The sequence below is a fragment of the Polyodon spathula genome, chromosome 19, assembly GCF_017654505.1.
Source record: "Polyodon spathula isolate WHYD16114869_AA chromosome 19, ASM1765450v1, whole genome shotgun sequence".
NCBI lineage: Eukaryota > Metazoa > Chordata > Actinopteri > Acipenseriformes > Polyodontidae > Polyodon > Polyodon spathula.
In genome coordinates, this window is record NC_054552.1 from 28649062 (window position 1) to 28672012 (window position 22951).

The 22951-nt window shown below is 38.8% G+C and overlaps 3 protein-coding genes across 10 annotated transcripts in view; 2 read left to right on the forward strand and 1 right to left on the reverse strand.

The window, feature by feature from the left end:
• LOC121294295 (E3 ubiquitin-protein ligase Arkadia-like) overlaps positions 1–7508 on the forward strand; it is a 44091-nt gene extending 36583 nt beyond the window's left edge. For 3 of the 6 annotated variants that reach the window (XM_041217872.1, XM_041217874.1, XM_041217875.1), the window contains 7 exons: positions 2218–2575; positions 3045–3167; positions 3377–3497; positions 4446–4526; positions 4823–4918; positions 5551–5672; positions 6009–7508. In XM_041217872.1, the coding sequence (XP_041073806.1) occupies positions 2218–2575; positions 3045–3167; positions 3377–3497; positions 4446–4526; positions 4823–4918; positions 5551–5672; positions 6009–6126 (1019 nt within the window). In that variant the 3' untranslated portion in view covers positions 6127–7508. The remainder of the gene's footprint in view (positions 1–2217; positions 2576–3044; positions 3168–3376; positions 3498–4445; positions 4527–4822; positions 4919–5550; positions 5673–6008) is intronic. The other 3 variants (XM_041217873.1, XM_041217877.1, XM_041217878.1) reach the window with 1 other exon arrangement.
• Positions 7509–9317: 1809 nt separating this feature from the next.
• On the forward strand, positions 9318–13704 carry LOC121294513 (G2/mitotic-specific cyclin-B2-like). 2 transcript variants are annotated; one of them, XM_041218299.1, is made up of 9 exons: positions 9318–9538; positions 10066–10182; positions 10269–10379; positions 10669–10833; positions 10925–11083; positions 11315–11551; positions 12077–12217; positions 12331–12469; positions 12682–12774. In XM_041218299.1, the coding sequence occupies exons 1-8, from the start codon at positions 9515–9517 to the stop codon at positions 12445–12447; spliced, it is 1071 nt and encodes a 356-aa protein (XP_041074233.1). In that variant the 5' UTR covers positions 9318–9514; the 3' UTR covers positions 12448–12469; positions 12682–12774. The 2 variants fall into 2 exon arrangements, with proteins under 2 accessions (XP_041074233.1, XP_041074232.1); XM_041218298.1 differs by having other exon boundaries at positions 9321–9538; positions 12359–12469; positions 12682–13704.
• A 1248-nt stretch (positions 13705–14952) lies between these two features.
• The window catches only part of LOC121294512 (unconventional myosin-Ie-like), a 50941-nt gene continuing 42942 nt past the window's right edge, over positions 14953–22951 (reverse strand). Inside the window, exons 23-29 of one of the 2 annotated variants that reach the window (XM_041218296.1) lie at positions 21508–21654; positions 21145–21302; positions 20490–20576; positions 20070–20295; positions 19271–19306; positions 17273–17442; positions 14953–16989 (exon numbers count right to left, since the gene is read on the reverse strand). In XM_041218296.1, the coding sequence (XP_041074230.1) occupies positions 16913–16989; positions 17273–17442; positions 19271–19306; positions 20070–20295; positions 20490–20576; positions 21145–21302; positions 21508–21654 (901 nt within the window). In that variant the 3' untranslated portion in view covers positions 14953–16912. The remainder of the gene's footprint in view (positions 16990–17272; positions 17443–19270; positions 19307–20069; positions 20296–20489; positions 20577–21144; positions 21303–21507; positions 21655–22951) is intronic. The other variant, XM_041218297.1, reaches the window with a different exon arrangement.

Sequence of the window (22951 nt, forward strand, 5' to 3'; positions counted from 1 at the left end):
AAAAAAAAAAGAAAAAAAAAGAACAGAAATTCATTCAATACATTCTGTTTGGGGTGGTTTGTATCAAGAGCCCTGGTTGTTAGATACTCTCCCATGAAAACCGTTTCTGTCTTTTTAAAGTGAGCATTAACAGCAGCTATCGCCGAAACTACATGATAAAAAAACTAAAAAACACAATGGTGGTGTACTCTTTGTTCTCCACAGTTACCCCTTTCTCTTTTTGGCCGCGGGGTGCGATATGCTGGCTGGCCACTTTATGCTAATTAACTGTTCTCCCTCTACAAGCCCCACCTCCCCTGGGGTCGGGAGATGCATGCAGCTGAGCGTCGCTTTTTCCGATTGGTGTTTTTTTTTTCACCTCCCAGCGTTGCCAGATTTGATTGGTTTTTTTGGGATTGGTTTTGCCCAAACGGTTTTGTTTGAGGTGATCTTTGCTGCTCAAGTTAACTAAAATCTCGCAAAGATCCAGCTCGTTTACACTGTCAGACATGACTTCAGTGGATTTGGCCGGCATGTGCTACCCGTTTTGCGGCTATGAAATATACATAGGTAGTGTATTTGTTATTATTAAAGTGATTTAAGAAAGAAAGTTTGTATGTTTGCTTCCATGGTGGTTTTACTACGGCATCCTGGTTTAATTGTCTCGTTCGGCGCGTTTTATTTATTTATTTATTTATTAACATACGACGTGTGTGTAATGATTCGCATTTTGAATTAATAGAATTGACAGACAAGTTTATTTTGAACGGTGAGCAGTAGGGAAATATATTGTACTATATATAGATAATTACCACTGAATTATTGTTTTAAGTTAGTTGTGGATATTTCGTTACTGTGATGCTGTTATAAAGAAAATACAGCAATCGATTTTACAAGCTGGATTTATATATATATATATATATATATATATATATATATATATATATATGTGTGTGTGTGTATCAGTGAATATTTCAATTCACTTATTTATATCGTCATAAACCAATTGTATACTTTTTTATGTTTTACGTAAACAGGCCCATTTTGTTTACGTGTGTATTTTAATTGTGTGATATAGTACATTGTGATATTAACAGTTCTGGAAGCGGTGGGGAATGTATTTGTTTAAATTATGTTGTGACATTCATTGGTGAATTGTAACTACGAATGTAACCGTGCTTTTATTATTGTTGTTGTGAATAATAAGAATATAACTAGCTCGAAATGGATTGTCATCATAAAAATCTACTGCCATTCTCTAGTGCTGTAAGTGCTGGTTAAGAGGTTTTTGAATAGACCACAGTATTTGTCAGACCTGTTACCTGCTTACCTGCCATGGTATATTGGTTGACCTTAAACAATTCTCTGTCACTGTTATATGACATTTCCTGAATGCATTTAGGGCATTTAAATAGTTAACAACCTTTTAACTACTGATTTTTGCTGATGTTAGTTGTATGCATTTTTATTTGATATGAAAATAAATAATACAGTACCCAGAGTAGCACAGAGACATACTGTCAGTTAGTTATTTGTTTGTTAGCACACACCGTTGGAACATTTGCAAACTCTTCTACAAGGCATGGGCACATCGACATAAAAACAGGCTCGTTATAATAAGGTGGTGGGATGTCAGGAAATATAACTAAACCCATCTGGTGGTTGTGCTAAAGGTCTTAAAAAAATGTGTGTGTGTCAAATTGTAGAATTTGCACAACGTTTCTAATTGTAGTAGCAGCAGTGTCGGTCTTCAAAGAATTCAACACAAATGGAACGTCGCTGTTCAGATCTATAGTAAGACGCAAGGGAGCTGTTCAGATCTATAGTAAGACGCAAGGGAGCTGTTCTGTTATGAAAATGCATAAGCTTGGCATATTCTCATGGCCTGTATGCTAAAGTGGGTTATGCTGGTCTGCTGACTGCGTAGGAGAGTTTGTTAATATTTATTTATTTATTTATTTAAACTGAAAATATTACTAGTCCTTTTTAACTCTTTATAGTAATGGGTAAGCTTTAAGTAGTAAAATAAAATAAAAACGTCACTTGTATTCATTGGCTTAAATAGCTGTAGAAGTATTGTGTAAAGCTGGTTCAGACATTTCTGTGCAGTGATGGATTTTAGAATGATTGGAAAGTGGCAATTTTAATCGAATCTCTTAATCTGTAAAGGTGCCTGTGCAAGATGATCTCATTGTCCTACTGTTTAAGCTAACGCTAAACTTTTTGTTTGTTGTGTAGATGGCCCACTGGCACGATCACGTCACCACCAAACTTCTTCCTCCTGCCCTCACTCACATGGAAACCCCCCACTCCCATCACAGCCCCCACCACAAACTGAGTATGTTATTCCTCACCCTGTGCACCCCTTTCACCCTCAGCTCCCCTCTCATGCACCGAGCCACTCTGTGCCACCAGCACCGCCCCCCACCCTGCCCTCCCACCACCTCCCCAGTTCTGCAGCACCTATACCACAGCACATACCCCATGAGCACCAGCCCCTTGCACATCACATGGGCCCCTCCGTACAGAGACTTCACCAGCACGAGATGTTGCAGAGGATGGAAGTCCAGCGGAGGCGGATGATGCAGCACCCAACGTAAGTGCACGTTGTTCCTGTCATTGCTTTAAGGAGATAATCTTTTGCAACTTTCATGTACTTCTCCCTGAACTTTACTCATAAGAGATTCTGGTCTGATGTAATTCACAGAAATGATAAATGTAGATTCATTTCATATTGTGATAAAAGTAATGTGTAACAAGCAGAGAGATTGCAAATATATATGTAGTGCAGAAAAGAGTCTTACATTTTTATTTCTACTAAATATATATATATGTGTGTGTGTGTGTGTGTGTGTGTGTATTCTGTGCATAGCAACTAAAAAGTGATAACAGGACAGATGGCTGCAAATTTCTGGTCTCCCTCCTGTTTGAGGGGGTGGACAGGATTTTTCTAGTTTGCAGGAAATAGATCAGCTTTCCCTTGGGATCAGTAGTACATGGTTCATAAATCCATGTATATAGTGTGTGTTTAACTAACCTCTTGTATGTGTGCTTTCTCCAATTAGACGAGCACACGAGCGTCCTCCACCACACCCTCATAGAATGCACCCTAACTACGGGCACGGACACCATATTCATGTTCCACAGACTATGTCCTCCCACCCGCGACAGCCGGACCAGAGAGCCTGGTTAGTGCTGTTCATTGGGATTCCTGACGGCTTTTATTTCCATTCTGAGCTTCTACTGTAATGGCTAGTAAAGTTTGAAATATGTAGTGGTTCAACTTTCTGTGGAGGATACATGAACATGCATCAAAATTGTATTTGTACAAATACATGCAGTGTACAAAATTGTATTTGTTAGTTTTTTAACTTGGATTATTTGCTTTCTTTTCTAGGGAACTGGGGATTGAAGCTGGAGTGACTGTGGCTCCTTATCCACCAGGCCATTTGCATCCTCACCTGCCACATTACCACGCCCCTCCTCGACTTCATCACTTCCCTATTGTTCCATTTATGGTAAGTCCAGATATGCTGTGTTTTTTATTATTGGATTGAGCTCAGGCTTTAGTTTGTACCACCACACTGCCATTCCTTTAGTAGTAGTATATACAATGAACAAATAATCTTTCTTTTGTTGAATTAACTATTAAAAATAAAAGGCCATTGTAGACAGTGCTTCAGATAAGCTGCAGAAAGGGTGTTTTCTGCATTGAAACACTATGAATTACAAATGATATTTAAGTTGAATGCGTAACGAATGTTATCAAGCTTCTTGTACTTCATTGGTTCCCAGTGTCTCAATAGTCAATTGTAAATATACTGTGTGCGGTAACAAGAGAAATGACAGAACAGCTTGTAGCCTTACATGGGAATTACCAGAAAGACATGACCAATAAGTCTCGTTTTCAATTTAAAAAAATGGAAAAAAAAAGTATAGTTAATCCAACTTGGGAAATATGTGCTATGTGCATGCAGGCTTTATGTTAAGTATATCCCATCTGCAGCATTGAAATAAAACAAAATAATATTCTTTCTGTTTATTTGCTTCACAGCCATATTGTTTGTGGTCAATAAGCAAATAAGAGTAATTTGTTTTTATAGTAAGACTAGACTTTTTGTATAATAGTTCAAAGTAGCATTAGTTAAAATGTAAGGCTGTAGTTAATGCATAACCCAAAAGTTAGCATTAAAGTACGTACAGTATTTATTGAAAGTGACTTCAAGGTAAAGTTGCGTTTTACTCATAGTGGCTAAATTACTCCGTGACCCAAAACCTTATCTATAGCACTGATTGTAGATAAAGGTTAACATTACCTTGGTTTAAAAAAAAAAAGCAGAATTTGTATTTGGGATGAATGACAACCTGCAATGTGCGGGTCTTGGGGAGGAAAGCATTGTTTCTAGAATTTCTAAATGAGAAAGGATGTGATTTTACTTCAATTAAATGCATTTTCCTTTTTACAGCATACTGGTATGTCCGAAGTAACCTACCCACACATTCGGTATATTTCGTCAAGAATGACTGGATTTGGCCGAACATATGAGGTATGTATAAGAATGTAAAACTCAGTAAGTATTGATAGCAAGTTTTGCTATTAATTTCACGTTTTGTTCTGTCACTAGGCTTCGTTAAAAATCAGTAAAATCCAGGGGTGGGTATTTTCTTTTGCAATACTATAGCAGCTTACAGATGCCAAAAGGCAACATTCCTGGTGCATTTATTTAGCCATTTAACCCCTTCAATCCCTGATTTACTTTGTATTGTTGCAGCGGCAGTGCCAGTAGATTAGCACATGTTAGAGTGGTTCGGTCAGTGTCACACGTCTGTCTTCTTCCCGTAGGATCTGCTTCATTTAGAAGAGAGATTAGGAAATGTCAACCGGGGTGCCTCTCAGGGAACTATTGAGAGGTGCACTTATCCACACAAGTACAAAAAGGTGAGAACTGGTGGAATGGAAGTCAAAGGGGTAGCTTGGATATTTAACACAAAAACCTTTTGTGTGGCCCATTATCAAGGCTTTGTTGAAATAGGTTAGGTAGTTTTAAATTTGCTGCTTTTCTTTAATCGAGTGTACCTGTTTGAAAGTCAGTTCATTACAATAAAGCCAGAAGATGGACTGGTATATAGAAATGCATCCTTGTAGTAAATGATATTGATATATTGCTCTGTGGGAGACAGGTACCCTTGTGCATGCATTTGTCTACTGCAAGAACACCGTATAAACAAGCATTTATATGATACTTTGGTTGTGGGGAAGGTATAGCATTCCACAATGAGTAATGGCTTTTAAATATATTTATTCTTTTATAAATATCACATTTAATAGATGCAGTGCATTATTCATAGATGATAAGGCATATTAAATATGCTTCTTGCCTCAAATCATTCCTACAAAAGGCGCAGACACCCCTAATGCAGCTGCAGAGACTAAAGAATCCTCTGCAGAAATAATGGCAACTGTAGTTTTACAAGCAGACCGTTAATTAAAGTAGAAGGCTGTTTGGTTGTTTTTTTTGTGCAGTTTAAAGGCGCTGTAAACTTAATAGACATCCAATTTAATACAAGTAGGTTTTATTTTTTCTGCAGAGAAAGCTGCACGGTAAACAGGACGACGACGAGGGAGCAGAAGAGGACACTGAAGAGAAATGTACCATCTGTCTTTCTATGCTCGAGGAAGGAGAGGATGTCAGGTAAACCATAAGAGCTTTTGTTCAGCCTCATCTGGAGTTAACATGCATCCTTGTTCCCCAGCTGTAATTGGGTTAAAGAGCGAATGATAAATTCAAAGTAAATGTTTGGTCAAATGAGGTGGAGTAAAGGATCTCCATAAAAATAATAATAATAATTGTACCAATACAGAGAGAATACAATGCATGCACTGTTTAAAGATCTTGGAATGATACTGTGCTGTTCATGGATTGAATAAGATGTTGTGCCCTCTAGTGTATAAGCATAAAATGACACATCAGTAGGAACACGGATTCATTTACAAATAGTCGATCTTTTTTTTTTTTTTTTCTTTGCAGACGCCTTCCCTGTATGCACCTTTTCCACCAACTGTGTGTTGATCAGTGGCTCACCACCAATAAGAAATGTCCCATTTGCAGAGTGGATATCGAGGCCCAGCTCTCGGCTGAAAGTTGATGCTATTTTCAAGAACTTTCATTTGTTTTCCTCAGTACTGCAATCAACCAAAGATGGCATGAATGACCTGCGCAAATTAAAAAATAAAACAACAAAAAAAGCATTGAACCTAGAGTGCCAGCTAAGTCACATAGTACCGTTAATGCTAGAACTACATTCAGTATAGATTTAAAATTTTATTGTATTTATAAAGCTTTTTTTTATGTAGCTTTTAATTGTTTTATTCTGTGTCTTTTTTATTTTTGCATGGTTCCGTGTAATGCATTTATTTGCACATATAATGGGCTTCACGTCCTCAGACTTGCAGGCAAGAATAACTGCTCTAGAAAGGTAGCATTTGTTTTTAAGATTTTTATTTTATTTTTTACAAAATGCCTTGCTTTACTGGAGTAGAATGTCAACATCCATTACTAACCTTACAGAATTAATTTAATTGATCATTATATATTAGTTTTATGTATAGAGATTGTGATCAACTAGTAAAGGAAATAGAAATCAAGGTATTCCTCCATTAGGAAGAACAGCTGCTGTATTAAACTCGGTAGACAGTGTCATTCAATGTCAATGTGGGAAAAGACTGAACCATCAGTCGAAAACAGTAATTAGGAAATGCATACAAAAGCCATTTCCCTTTTTTCACACACCTTTTATTTAAATGTTAACTTTCCGTGCTTAATTTAACACACAATATATGAATGTCAAATAATGATGTATTTTGACTGCTCTTTTAACTGATAGGCACGTAGTTGAGCAATGGGATGCAGGCAGAGTTGATCCTATCAAATAGCTGTTAGGACCACTGCTCAGACTTTCCCCGTGCTTGGTTTCAGAAGCTCTGATTTGATTTTTTCAATTGGGCATGGGCAGATTACATTTCGACCTGTAATCTTTTTGCAAACAAACAACTTAATTGCAGCTATACTTCGCATGGTTTGTCTGGCAAACACAGCTAAGACATGTTCACTGCTCCTGTTGGCTTGACGGGTCTGCATAGATTGTATTTTTTTTTTTTTATTTTAGTACTGGTTATCATAAATTTACCTTTGTCTCTGTAATGTTGCAACAAACACATTTGCTGTCGTGAACAACTCTTAAACACTATTATTAATCTCAACTAGCTAAATTGCATATACTTGCACATAAAGGTGAAAAAAGAGACTATAAAGAGACCTGTGAAAAATGGGGGGGGGGGGGGTGCGTCAAGGTAATGTATTTCCGCTCTGATTGCAGAATTTTTGAAATTGTAACATTATAAATGGAGTGTTGGAATGGAGTACTAATGGCAGGTATCCATGCATTCATAGAGTTTTAATGGCCCAGGATGCATTTCCAAGGGATTTATATTAGTTTGAAAAAGAAGAAATAAAGTAAAGTAACTCTTACTTGTCTGTGTGCTTTGTGTCACTTTTGTGTTTCCATGATAGATATATTTAACATCACTTTAGTCTTACTTGTTTTAATATACAATTTTCTGTTTTAATCAAGCTCCGGTAATGGGATACAGTACACTGTACCTGAATTATCTTCTTGGGCAATGGGAATGTTTATGCTTTATATACATTTATTCTCCCAAGCTGTGGTTTTGCACAACTGTAAGAATTGATTCTGTTATCAAATGTATTTAGTATACACACATTACAAGAGAGAAGGAAATGCAACTCTACATTTAGTACAACGTGGTCTGTCAGGAGACAGTTTGTTTAACAGCATTTCCAATGCCTCAGTCTATTCAAGGTCAGATGAATAATTTAATTAGCTGAATATGAATGCTGGCAAATAGGATTCTACTGTACTACAAATAACATCTTAAAATTGTAAAATGTTTATCAAAGAAAACTTCTGATTTAGTCAATAGTAAGAAATTACTCTGGTTAGTCTGTCTCATTTTCAAAAAGCTTTACCATCTTTGTACCTCAACTAAAATATTTCTAACTGGAACAATACATTCCCCACACACAGTTGGGGGCTTGCTTGTGAGTGATGTGGCAAGTCATGTAACACACTTAAAAGCGGTCCTGGTTCTTCTTTGAAGAAAGTTTGGTTACTTCTTTTTATATTTCAATGCTTCGGAGTAAGCAATGTTTGTGCAGATATTACTCTTTTCCATCATGGCATATGCAGCTTTGCAGTAGGTTTGAATTTCATTATGAAACATGCGCTGCCAGCTGGTTTGAATTTTAGTTAGTATGGTTAGTATTTCTCATTCTGTAATCAATAAATGTCTGTCATTCATTCTGGCTGCATGTGTGGGGAAGGGCTTTCATATGTGACGTAACTTCCCATAGCAGTCATATGAAACCAAGGACCTTCACGAGTCAATGTTATTTTTGAAAATGTTCTGTTTGCATATGCAAAGCAGGCTGGGCTAATTGATATCCCTAGGAGATCGAATGCCGCCTATGTGTACCTGACTGTTGTGCCGGACGGTTCAGTCCACCTCTCAATGGTAAACGAGGAGTCCCTTAATTCCTCGGTATGGTGAAAATGTCCTGCAGTTTGTACTGGAAAATGCCGCCCCTCTGCTGAAAGGGGTGAATTTGAACCGTGCATTCGTGTAATAAACATATCTGACCGCTACAGGGGAGGGAGGGAGGGAGTGCTGAATCAAGATATATATATATATATATATATAATATACACACACACATTTATTTATTTTTTTCCACAGCGGAAAGCAAATATTTAATACATCAATATATAATTTTGAAATAATACACAATTCTAATCAAACCACAAATAATACTAATTTATATATATATTACAGCCATCAATTTTAGTGCCAAAAAATTGACATCATAATAAAGTAATAGAATATAAAAAAGTACACGAACTATCTTTAATAACTTATAGTTACCAACAGTACGCCCTATCTGATGTTAGGCACAAGTACTACGATTCCCAGAATGCACTTCGTAAAATGAACAGCTTCTCAGCGTCTCGCGAGATGAGCGGTACAACTTTATTTTTTTTTTTTTTTTTTTTTTTTACGAATCAAATGTGAAATTTAAAAATTGTTTATAATATATACAAATGCAAATTACATGTACGACAGAACAGAGACGAGAAAAAAAATAATTCGAACGCTCTGCGAACAATGTTGGCTACGATCGTTTCCTAGACAACGCATTCCAGTGATTATCTCCAGCCAATAGAGACGGTGCATCCTCTGAAGTTGTATCCAATGAGCGCGCGCGGAGCGGTATTTGAATAGTGGCGCGTTTGTTATGAGCATACAGCTTGCTTGCACAACAGCTAGTCAGTGTGAGAGTCGCAGTGGTTTAAGATTAAGATTAGACTAACTAGTTTAAGGCTTTTGCCCTTCCTCTTGTATAGCGGTTTTTACTTGATTAGTTTTCTTACCTTTGCCGTAAAAGCCAACGCAGAGAAAATGGCTTTCGCACGTCGCGTTGCTGTAAGTAAAAAAACATTTATTATTTTTGTATAAGTTCACTGTTTACAGTTAAAACTTAATATTATCGTGTTTACAATCAAATTTAAACCAGCTTGTAATTTAACTGGTTTAATTAGGGGCTCGCTTTTCTGCGAAAGAGTTTGAATAGTCTAATGTGGTCATGGTTCACTTGTTTCTGGCAGATTAATTTACTGCAGTTATCAGGCAGGCCCAAGACCGTGTTTGCTGTGCGCACCGAGCTTACTAGGGGTTGAGTTTATGAATTCCTACTCAAATGGGACTCATGCCTACATTTCCTCGAAGTACCTAATCTTGATGGGGCAGCACTGTAACACTTAACTGTTTAGCACAAGCATGACCGCTACATATTTGGCTCCAAATGTATTTATTTTCATGTAGCCGACAAGCTTTCCCGACTAGTCCATAGTTGCAATACCTGGCAAACATTCGGCCCTGCCCATACTAATTGTTGGAACCTGTGTCTTTGAATCCTGCATTGTGTAACAATATAATTATTCGTTTGATAGAACAGAGAGGTTGATAATGCCCTCCTTGTCAAGGCCAAGGCTCCCATGGGAACTAGGAGGCCTGCCCTAGAAGAGATTTCAAGTAACAAGTTTGCAACAAAGGCACCACTCATCAAGGTATTTGCAATTTTGGCATCATTTGTATTTCCTTGCTTCATAAAGTAACATCCTGCTGAAACTGTTGCATCTTTCCTTGTATCTAGAAAACTGAGCGAGTCTATGCTCCTGCAGTAAAAGCAACCAGGCCAGCAGGCACCAAGCCGCCTGCTAATGTTGCACCTCGGAAACAACCTGCTGCAGTGGAGAGAGTTCCAGTAAGTTTATTTGTAGTTTGGCTTATACATGTGTGCCCATAGCCTTGTATACTAATGCATGGGTATATTTTGTGGATTGATACTCAAAGATCCTCAGCAGGATCTGCTGGTTGTGCATTTGGAGGATTTTGGAAAGTGTGGCTCATCTGTTATTACACCTGGTAAGTGTGGTGGTGTTAAGGAGTAGGGTGGGAGTTGCATACATGTAAGATGGGAGGAAGCTTCCTGGGCTAGCCATGCATATGTGTCAAGATGGGTAACTGGCAACTAAGTAAATGTTTGTCTTAAGGTTTCTCCGCCCCCAATGGATGTCTCCATGAAGGAGGAGGAATTGTGCCAGGCTTTCTCTGATGCCATGTTGGATGTAGATGACATAGATGCTGATGATGCAGAAAACCCCCAGCTCTGTTCAGCATATGTAAAAGATATCTATCAGTACTTAAGGCAAATTGAGGTATATAATTTATTAACTTGTGTTTCTGCTATAGTAAATGTTAACTGGTAAAGGGGTGAATTTTTTTTATATACATTTTATAAACCTACAGGTGCAGCAGTCTATCCGTGCCAGGTATCTTGAAGGTCAGGAAATTAATGAGCGTATGCGTGCCATCTTGGTTGATTGGCTGATTCAGGTCCACTCAAGATTCCAGCTGCTGCAGGAAACTCTCTACATGACTATTGCTGTAATTGACAGGTTCTTGCAGGTGAAGTGTTTTATTTTGATCTATTGTGACTTATGAGCTAGGTGAAGCTGAAAACTAGTCTAATAGGTAGCTAGCTCTAGTCTGGGGATTAATATTGGTGAAGATTGTGTGACCCAGCAGTGTGAATGCATTCTGAACGGGATCACTAGACTGATCCCAAAGGAGGCCAAGCTTGTAGGAAAACGGGTTTCATTTAGTTGCCCATTGGCTAAAATCGGTTTCTTTCACCAGGTCCAGCCCGTTTCTCGCAAAAAGCTTCAGTTGGTTGGTGTGACGGCCATGTTGGTTGCTTCAAAGTATGAAGAGATGTATGCTCCTGAGATCGGAGACTTTGTTTATATCACAGATAATGCTTTCTCCAAATCTCAAATCCGTGAAATGGAAATGCTCATCCTGAAGGAGCTGAACTTTGAGTTGGGACGTCCACTTCCCCTGCACTTTCTCAGGAGGGCTTCAAAGGCTGGCTGTGTAAGTGTAAGATAGTGAGGGCTTCACATCTTTGGGTTTTATGATTACATGACTTCCCTTAAGCTATTTTGAGGAGGTTGTTTCCTAATTAAACCCAAAAGCTGTTGAGTCACATTTACCTTCATATCTTGACTGAGCTTAACTTTTATGTTCTGCTTAAGTTTTCAAACAATTTGACCGTTTTATTGCTCCAATGATCCTAATTTTATTTCAAGTGGTTGCCTTGTTTACTGTTGTGCTTTTGTTTTTACTAGTTTAACAGTAGTCCTGACATTTTCAGCATAAGATACCCAGTACAGAATGTAATCTGATAGAAAGTCAATTTTAGAATCTAATTATATTGTGTGAATCTATCAATTGCTAGCTTTTGACAGCTTAACTAATTTAAAGGCGGTTTTGTGCGTTTTTTTTTTTTTGGGGGGGGGGAGTTCAAGCCCAAAGTGTTTGTTTTGATCTACACAGGTCTCCTTTTACTCTACAGAAATCAAGGCTGTACTTGTGGCTTAATGTTGTCTCCTTCTGCAGGCTGATGCTGAGAAACATACTCTAGCAAAGTACCTGATGGAGCTAACCCTGCTGGACTATGACTTGCTGCACCAACACCCTTCTGAGATAGCAGCTGCTGCCCTTTGCTTGTCGCAGCTTCTCTTGGATGGAAGCAAATGGGTAATTGTATAACTAATTTGCACTTAAACCTACCTGTAAATGCAACTAGGGTCATTTTAAAGTGTACAACCTGTTATTTGATGCATGAAAAGCTGACCTTGTATTTGTACCAGGTGAGCTTCATATTGACCTGTTTTTCAGTCCATGGCTCAGCAGAGCTACACTGGCTATTCGGAAGAGGATCTAAAGTCCATAATGCAGCATATGGCCAAAAATGTGGTGAAAGTTAATGAAGGCCTGACCAAGCACACAGTAAGTGTTTCTCTTCTCCAGATATCAAGCGGCAGATCTGATGCACTTGGTTCCTTTTTGCAATGCTTTGGTGGGATAGCTAATTTAATTGCTGCAAAACATCCTATGCTTGTGTGGCTTCCTTAGTTACTAATGTAACTGACAGTCTCTGTTCTAGTGAATTTGCCAAAATGTGGGGGTTGGCTTTCACATCTAATTCTTTTCTTTTGCAGGCTATCAAGAACAAATATGCAAGTAGCAAATTAATGAGAATAAGCGCTATTTCACAGCTGAAGTCTCCTGCCCTCAAGGCACTTGCTGCACCACTACTTGGCAACATCTGATAGGTTATTCTGTGAAATCAACTACTGTTTGCACTTTGTCAACCCAAAAGCCTGAATGGGCAATGCTGCTGCTTTCTGTAAATTGTTTTTATGTATTTTAATTCAGTTCTTGGATTGTTATTTTTGTTTGTACAAAAATAAAGTAACTTTTTTTAAGTAAGGACCACTTCTCTTGCGGGGTGGGGGTTGTCCTAGGAAAGAGTTATCCCTGATTCTAGGGAACTTGTTATACTGAGTAATTGAGTGGTTCACAGTAAGGTGTAAAATTTCAGTTTACACTAACTGTAATCTACAATCGCATGTTACAAATTTAGTAGCAGTTTTCACTTGATGTTGATTTTGACTAAGGTTGGAAAGGGCATTGGAGGATAAGTGAGTAATGTTTGAACTGCATTAGTTTAAGCCAAGGTAGCTTCATTCAGTCTCAGTGCAGTAATTTAATAAATGCGCTTCAGCCCTTGCATTATCTAGGGCTTCACTTAACTTTTTTTTTTTTTTTTTAGGGGGGCAGGACTTTTGCACTTTAATGTTACTGTAATTTCAAATGCTTGGATATCTTTGTTGCAATATGTATTGTAATTGAACAGTATTAACACTTCTACAACAATCTTTCACAGGCACATTCTACTGGGGTTTGTGTAGGTGTGCATTTTTACCACAATTTGCAATGTGGTCATTCTTAACTAATAGTTTTGAGTCTGAACAAACCTAATTGCAGTTGTCCTACATATTCAATAGAGATGTAGGAATTTGCTGCCACTTGGCAGTTGGGTTGAAAGTTCAGAACAGATTAGGTCAGGAAAGAGAGACATTGCCTGACTGCACTGGTGTAGTTTTAATTTTTACATGTCTAAATGGAAGAGGTGAATTGAGTAACTATTTCTGGTGTTGACTAGCTGTCCACCAAGTTGTGTGTGGGGGTTTTTTTTTTTTTTTTTTTTTTTTTTTTTGTATTGCATATTCTTGGTTTATAGGTTACAATCAGAAGCCCTAATTATATCTAGTTTCTTGACTAGTCAACAGTTAAGTTTTAATTTCCTCTATCTGAACACTCCTGTGGTGCAGTTTGGGTAATGGACTTTCGATGTTATCTGAGCCTACTACATTACAGCTGTTCTGCACTTTCCAAATTGGTTATATTTGCATTAATGCCTTGTTGCAGGCTTTGAGTTGTCTTCAATACTGATCTTGGTTTTGTTAGTTGTTGGATGCAGTGTTCAGTTTGTTTAGAAGGGGTGTCAGGGCTCTTTGGTTCATTCTGTGCTTGTATCCAGTTGTATAGGCTCTCAATTGGCGTTTTGGAAGTGGCACTGCATTTCTTATTCTGATTTGTTTTGCTTTACCAAAATAACATCCATGTTCAGTTGCCATATGTGTTAATGATGCACAGTTCTTAGTTGCCTTGCTAGCCCCATGCGCTGAATGACAATAAATGCTTATCAAACTTTCAAATAACTTATGCTTATAAAATGGGGAACAATCTTATTGATACATTACCATCACAGCTTAACTTTTACAACCACTGCTTGATTTTACTGGACAATCAATTCACTTGTACCTGCAGATATTATGCAATATTCAGACAGCCATACTTTCATGTGTTCTGTATAATGCTATTAGCATTGAACCTTTCCATTTACTGTACCTGGTAGCTATCATTTATTATGATTCTAAAGTCCTGTGTTTTTGCCAAGTTGCCTCCAAACATATTAGATGGTTTGAATTTAGAGTTGGTTTATTAGATGGTTTGAATTAATATAATAACTCTTGCTTTTATTTACAGTTCTGAAAATAACATGCGGAGCGTTCTTATATTTAAGGGTCACGATGGCAGGTCATTTAGCTCACTTCAAAGCTGTCCCTGTTAAGATTAAAGTTGATCCTAGATTCAAATTTTGCACCCCAACAATGTTAGATTTGCCCTTTTACAATTTAATCTAGTTTTAGTGTTTGGTTTCAAACAGCAATTTTACTCTGTTTTAACCCAACCAACCAAATATGTTTGGTTAGTCTGCTGTTTATTTTGTTAGAGCTGCATTTCTCAAAGAAGCACACACACTGGAAATGGAGTACACAATAATCTTGAAGACACGACCTGCTGCTAGAGACTATGGATATCTATAGTGCACCAAACCTGATTAAATAAAATACCACAGCAAATAATTTGATGCATTTATTTATGATGTCATTGTCAACACACCTACCAAATTGTATATCTATATAACAAGTTTTTACTGCTTTATGGAATAGCGCCTACTGAGTACCAGGTTTTATTCTACCAACAGAAACAAACTAAAACTAGAGAGAATAAGTGCAATTGAGTACTACATACATTCATATACATTTCTAGCGTTTAACATTTTTATAAAGGATCATCTTTTATAATGTACAAGCAAAAGCGACAAATGGCTTCTTACACATCAGATTTAGAAAATATGGACCAGCCATATTAAAGTATTATCAATGAAAAAGGCACTTGTATTCTGAGCAGCACCTCTATGTTGTCTTCATGTTGGAGTTATAAACAGCAGGAGGCATTGTCTTGGGAACTCATCATCATCATCATGTTGCTAAACCGTATTTTGCAGTAAGCCATGAAAAGAAGTCTGCTTGTTCCATTAACCCCTTAAGTTCCGTCTTGTGCATCTCTAACACAGGATTTACAGACTGGAGTCACTTTATTGTTCTTGGCAGGAACTTATATATGTTGAAAACATTTAGAGAGACTCAACTCTAGATTTTAATGCAAAGGCTGTGTTCTTCAGGAATCCTCCACAATGGGTTTTGCTTGCATTCAATTCCCAAGCGACTTAACTAAAGATCTGAAAGCATTTTCCCCTTGAAAAAAACAAAACATTAATAGTTAGCTGTGATTGAAACTGTTGGTGGCTCAAGAAACACATCCAGAACGATGACATTTGAAAAAGCTAGTTGCTGTTACATTGCAGGAGTCTTTCCTGAAGCAGTTTCAAGTGTCAAAGGGACAAAGTTAACACATACAAGTATGGAAAAGGAAAAGGTATATTCTGGCCCCATTGGGAGAGGCGATGATAAAGTGCTTCGGCGATCTTTCCAGGGTTTTTCAGTGTCTCATTCCTCCACACACTTGGTGAGGTTGTCAAGCTCCATCTCCAGTTGATTGCACTGAAGCCTTTAGGACAAAGATCTCTAACCAGACTACAAGTTCACTTAGACACACGTTTATCAAGGGGTGTTCAGCAGTGCAACCCTAGTCTTCAAAAGGGAGTTTTGCGCCACAGTCAACAGGAGATCCATAGTAAAGTATAATGGTGGTAAAAAACAGCTGTAGTGTCTCCTCATGCAGAAAAGTGTTCTTGAATGTTTGATAGACTCGGTTGATGGAATAAAGAGAATGTCATTCACCAAAAGAATGGTCTGCATAATATATTGGTCCTTAAGTTTTTCTTCCTATTGTAACATAATAAATACAATTCGATACACTAATGATGCAGGAAAAAATGCATTAAGTTTATAACCATAGGTCCCCATTCCACTGTGTTCAAGGAAAATAGAGTACATAACTTGAACATCATTACAGTGAAGACAGCTGCTGCAGGACTTCCGTTTTCTACAAGACCTACAGTAAAACTATCAATGTCATGGTTAGAGCTTGGTAGCATAAATACCAAGTATTCACTTTGGGTTGGCAATACTATTTATTATTTCAAGTATAGCAGCAAATATATTCAATCGTTTTTGTCAACAGATCTGGATAGGAATAATAGGTACAGATAATATAAAGATGCCAAAAAGAACCTTCAAATCATGGTCCCAGATATTTCAAGAAAATAACTTGTTACCTTCGTTATATTTGCAAGGAAACAAAAGAAAAAAAAAAAGCTATAAATACAATAAATAGTTTTGTTCAGTGCTCACAACAGGGGTGTAGCTAACCTAACTCCAAGAGGGAATTGCCCATCTTGCTCATCTCATGGAACTGTACTGTCCTCAAAAATCAGCATGTGAGTCGTAGTTTTCTGTTAGAACAGTTTTCAAGAACCGCTTGCTTTGCGCAGGTAAAACGGATATCTCACAAGCCCGCTTTCTTTTTGGTTTAGACGGCTGGCATTCCTTCTTTTGGTTTGAGTCTAAAACAGCACTATATTTTCGTAACGTAGTTATTGGGGAATAACCCCTGTTTTCCTCGTAGTCTCCCCATCCACCATCCTGAGGCATCTGTTAAAAAAAGAAAGACATTGAATAACATACCCCCCACCAGAGCAGTTAAACAGAATTAATAGAGGAGGAAGAAAGCAGAATTGACCATTCCTCTGAAAATCATGTTCACTTCACCTGCTTTTCCATTGGAATTGGCTATACAGGATTTGAAGATACTATTTATATCCAATACTGCTATTAAACTAGTACAAAACTTTATTTTCTGCATTTTACTTCAGTTTCTCATTTCTGGACGCAATTAGAGGCTAGCAGGTTCAGAGGTTTAAGAAAACAGACCCACCTTCTTTTATGATTTCTATGATGTCCTCTGCATTGAAGCTGAGCTCGTCTGTGTCTTGAGCATCGTAGGCATACAGCGCTTTGCACTGGGGCACCTGGGGCTTTGGTTTGGGCAGGGGCTTGGGTCTGCCGCCGCCAGGGGTGGGGCGGCTAGTCATCTGCCTGTGAGCGCTGGCGAGAGAGAAATAGGAATGAAGTCCAAAAAATAAAATGATCATGTTAAATGCATTAGAATGTTGCACTGTCCTGTCATTTTTTTTATATAAAAAAAAATAACAGGACTTTTACTGTTAGAGGAGAAGCAAACTTGAAGTAGCAGCTACTGTTAAGCTTGATTACCCAGATGTCAAGGACAAGCTTTAAAATGCAGATCTACGGGACAGGTCTACTGGCCTTTCTTTCATCACAAGCACTTTCGTATCTTCTACTGGTTCTAGTTCATTCAGAAATTTAATATATATTAATTATAAACCACGGTTTGTGATCACTGGATGGCTACATGGTTACTGATTTAAAAAAAAAAATAAAAAAAATAAAAAATTGGATTAACACCCACAATACGATATCAGTGCTTTCAGTCTTAGTTCCAAGTTAAAACAAAACAAAACAAAACAAAAAAGAATCCATACTTCAAGTTCAATTCAAGGACAAACTGAAGTAGAATGCACAATGGATAAGTCTCAGCCAAGCCATAGAAGGCTTGACTTCAATACTAAATTACATTTTCAAATTCCATTTTAAGCCAGCAGATGGCACTATACCCTTTGAAAACAGCTTTAACTGGTCAAAAGCCTTGCTTGTTATAAAGTGTAATCTAGTATGCAAATTCATTTTATTTACTCAATCTATTAGCTGGATTAACACAATGGGATTACAACCAAAACCAAAAGAAAGAGACACCCAAAAAATAAAAAAATAAACATTAAAACAAACATTTTCCTTCCTTGAAGTATTGGTACACAGGCGCCTGGTTTGTTAAACGCTTTGTTTATTGAACAAAAAAAAAATAATTAACAGCCTGGAAAATAAGCCCATGTATCAGAAAGTTCTCAATCAACCAACAGCCCCTAAATCAAATGGGTACTTGTTGAGTTGTGGTGATGCATTTTAAAAAGAATGTGGCCACTAGGAAAGCAAAAAACATTTCCAACATCTAACTGGATCACCGTCAGCATTTCAGAGAGAGCTCAACTAAACCAGAGTTAATGAGAGTTAGTAGTTTTCTAATTAGCCCATTGGAGTCACATTGTAAAGTACTGAGCACTACTCCTGCCAGCACCCTCTTAAAATGAGAAGTATAGCTGAAAGTGTTCTATCCAGGTTAAATAAAGAAAATTGGCAAATTTGGTCTAATCAAATTGTTCCATATGTCTTTGTCCGCATTTCTTTGTTGGCTTTACTTCCATTTTTGCAACAAAATACATTTGAAATTGAGATAATAGGAGTGTTTAAATCAGAATTGCTTGAGATAACTTGGAAACCAATGGGCGAATACAAGAGAAACATCCTTGGAAGCGAGTCAGCCTTCATTGTTGGGAACGTTGTTTCTTTAAACTTCCCTACAAATGGCTGACATTAGACTCTTTACTTACCATCTGTTTCAGCCGCTTTCTAAAATACAGGCAAGTCCAGAGAAAGCATCTTCAAGTGGGTCTAACTTAACTGACTGTTGGTTCATCCTATCTGACTGTCATTGTGAAGATTACTGTCTGTCTCTTTCGTTTTGTTATGAAACCTGCCTGTGCCAAGCATGGGTGGTAACTTTTTTTTTTTTTTTTAATGAGTCCCAGGGTTTGTGATAATTACCAGGATGAGTAAAACCCTGCTCTTGTCATGCCACCGGCAGTTAGAAATAGTTTAAAAACAAAACGAATAAAAGCTAATTGTGAGAGAGAGAGAGAGAGAGAGGAAAGAGAGGAGAGACACTACGGCATGCTACTGAACACTACGATTGCTAGACCACAACCACCACCCAACAGAAACATTCATCGTGACTCACATTCCTCCATTTGACGTTGCCTGTCCAGCTCGGATACTATAAAAGGAACAGATTTATCCAAAATTAAACTTGCATGCCTGCTCAGCAGAAAGGGGGACTTTGTTTTTTTTTCTGCGTACGTTTTCACAGATTCAGATAGAGCTCGCTCAATGTCCCTTACCAACAGTTCCACAGAACTCAGTAATACACACTCTAGATGAACAACATTCTAGAAGATTCTTCATCTAAGTAGATTATACCAAAAGGACATGTACAATGGTATAATTTCAGTTTAATAAAAAATAGTTATGAGATGAGTAATACTGGTTTGAACATTTAAAGCTGAATGACGCTCCTGAAACAAAAAAAGTACAGTAAAACAAAGGGATGTTAGCAGGAGAATCCAGCATGACTTCTGTGAGATTCTACTGGTGCAAACAAATAGTTCACTGCTTATATAAAACACTGTATGGAATTGTACAGGATTGGTATCCACCAGGCCTTGTCCATGCTGAAGGAAGACAAGTAATTGTGTTTATATGGCTTTTTAAAAGATGGCACCCTAGAATTAATGTCTCTTCTTGAGCCTTTTCTGTATGTGTCTAATGAAACAGAAAGGTAGGCTTTAAATCTCTTTTGAAGGATGACTCTGCACAGTGCGAATAAACTCCAGGATAATTCCAGGGAATTTCAATCCCTTAAATATTCTACTACAAGCTCCCTTCATATCCTAGTGGTTTTCAAAGCTGTTTTTAACAGTAGTCCCTTCTCTGAAGCGGAGAGCAGTGACTGCCCTGGACAGTGGGAGAGTGGCTCTTACCCTGCTGCTCCCTGGTCTGGTACCCGCAGGAAGTCCAGGTTGGGCTGGTGCCGGTTGTTCCTCTCTTTGGCGAGGCTGATTGGCTGTGGCAGGGCGGGTCTCTCCATCGTGCCGGAAGAGGTTCTCTGCTGATTGGTTCGGTGGTTTCCAGGGGCCGGCCGATGGTGGGTGTTGTTATATACGGACTGCAGCACTCCATTCTGATGGAAACCTGCCTTTGTGTTACCTGTTAAGGTATTCAAATGACAACGGGGGGGATTTCTAAAAAGGGCTTCTTTGTATTCTAGAACACATTTCAGCCTGTCAGCACTCCTTTATAGAAGGTAGATTGGTCCGGTGGCTGCTCCCTAGAGGGTGTCTCGCTCGCTAGGATATCATCACCCTGCCGTAACGCTCTATTAAACAGCATGGTACCCTTACCTGGGGGTGCTGGGGCGGCTCGGGCAGGGAAGTTTTGCTGCTTTCTTGAAACGCCTCTGCTCTGTGTTAAGCTCTTTCTGGAAGGGCCTGGAAGCAGTCAGTTGAAAACGATTACGTTTCAAAAGGCAGATTGCACACTCGAACTTCAGTAATACACTATTTTTAGTTGCTCCTTATGTCTATGTAGCTGCCATTTAGTTTTATGCATAAATAACTGGATTACACATATTTGGCAGCCTTGCCACAAGATGATACGGTACAGGCATACAGGTACGTGTACGGGCTATTAATGTGTCACCTTGTCGATTGATTTAGTATGGTTTCGGCTCATCTGCATTAGAAGGCATGTCTGCTACTAATATGCACTGCTGGCATGCATGAGAGTCTATGCACTGCTACTCTATGTTGGTAATCGCCAGAGCAAAGGGGCCCGTTGTTGCTCTGTGTAGTTTTAATCAGTCCATTATCTGCCTCTGAAGACTGTGGGTCCTGTTACGTGGTCATATTATGCATGGCTTGTGATGGAGTTTTATGCAATGGTAAACGGGTCCCTGGAAAGGTTTACATTAAAAGCATGAATTACGGGGTAACACAAGAGTAATTAACTGTGTGTTCATAAATTAAACAAAAGAAAACCTTGACGCAAGTTACTCACGTGTGTTCTTTGGCAGTCCGGGTCCAATGCTGACCTGCAGTGTTTTGCTGGTGGGCTTGAGTAGCGCCAAGTCTCCCTGACCCAGGCTGAACTGGACCTGTCGGGAGCCTCCAGCACTCCAGGGACCCCAGTTCTCCTTCTTCAACTTCAATTCAAGTCTGAGTGCAAGAAGGGCAATGAATGAAAACGAGGGGAACTTCAGAAGAGATCCTGCATTTACATGAACAACCATTGCAAGCCATAAAGTACTACGGTACTAACAACTGAAATTGCTAATTAGCAAGGCCTCCAGATGGGGAGATACCTATCCAACAATACACTCTGAGGCAGGACGGGTTACACCACAGTGTCACAGCTACTCACGTATTGCTGAACTTCAGAGGTAGCTTCCTTTGGGTCCTCTCCTCAAATCTCTTGGCCAAAAGGCTGATGAACTCAGTTTTGAACGTGCAGTCCAGCAGGCTGTCGTATTCTTGCTCATGGAGGATTAAGAAGTCATCCTGTAAGGAGCTGTAGGGCACCACAGAGAAGAGCAGAGTTACAAATAAGAAGGTATTTAGATACAGGAAATCAAAAAATGTTTGCAGACAAGATATTTCACAAACTCTAGTGTACAGCAATGCACAGCAAACTTATTGTTTAATAGGCATCTAGTCTAAAGCAGCTGCTTTACAGCTGATATCAAATGAGACTGTGATGAATTAGGTGTGAAATGTGCTAAAAACTGAGGCTGCTATTGTAGACCTACTTGGGAACCAGAGATCCTAGATATTTATTGCTGGAAAAAAGTCCACAATTCTACACAAAATGAAGTTGCTGCATACATAGCTTACATGCGCAAACTATAAATTGCTGCAGACGTAGCTTGTTTGATGGAAGGTAAGCGAATCATTAGGAGCATGTGAAGTGCTGGTGACCTCACATACCGCAAGCAAGCGCCTTAACCACTATGCAATAGAGCCAGGCTCGTATGCATTCATGGTTCTCATCTCATTACACTGAGAGGGGGCAGACTCTGTAGCGGCAGTGCAACACACACACTGCCCGTTACATAAGCTCATTGTGTGGCAGGTGGATACGTGATACTGATTTCATTTTCAAGTGTGCCCCCTTCCCACTGTCTTTTGATCCTTACCAGATTTTAAACGGAACATATCTGAACTGCACCAGAGCGTGTGCAGTGCACAGTGGACTGTAATAGAAGCCTGCTTTAAAGGACACAGAGTTGAAGCGCAGTGTGTGTGCTGTGCTAACTGGAGAACCCTCCCTTGTGTAATCCAATGGTGGTTGTTAAGTAATGCCTTTCAGATTTCAGGGCTAAATGAGTTGTCAAGAAGCTTATTGCAGGAAACTGTTGCTAGTGTGACGCAATGCCGCTGTACACAGTTTCTTCATTATCTTTGAACAAGTTTTTTTTTTTTTTTTTTTTTTATGATCCCTACTTTCCTATCTGCACCACCTGCATTGTATTACCCCACCTTTACACACACTTCCCACTCACAGCACACTGGCTCCCTGTGGTCTGGTTTGGGCTCAGGCTCAGACCATTCCCCTTCAATCAAGCAGCCCTTTGCTTGTGCACAGTAAAACTTTCCTTGGAAGCTGCTGTGTGTTCAACTAAAACCAATAACGATTGTGTTCCTAATAAAACTACAGTGTGCCGCAGTTGAGCTTTGGTGGCTCGGCTGGTAGTGTGCAGACCTGCAAGACAGATGGGTGCAACGCCTGCTCAGGGATAGCCCTGGGCACAGTTCAGCTGCCCTAGCATCTGTCTGGTAATACACTTTTCATACTGGCTTATTAAGCT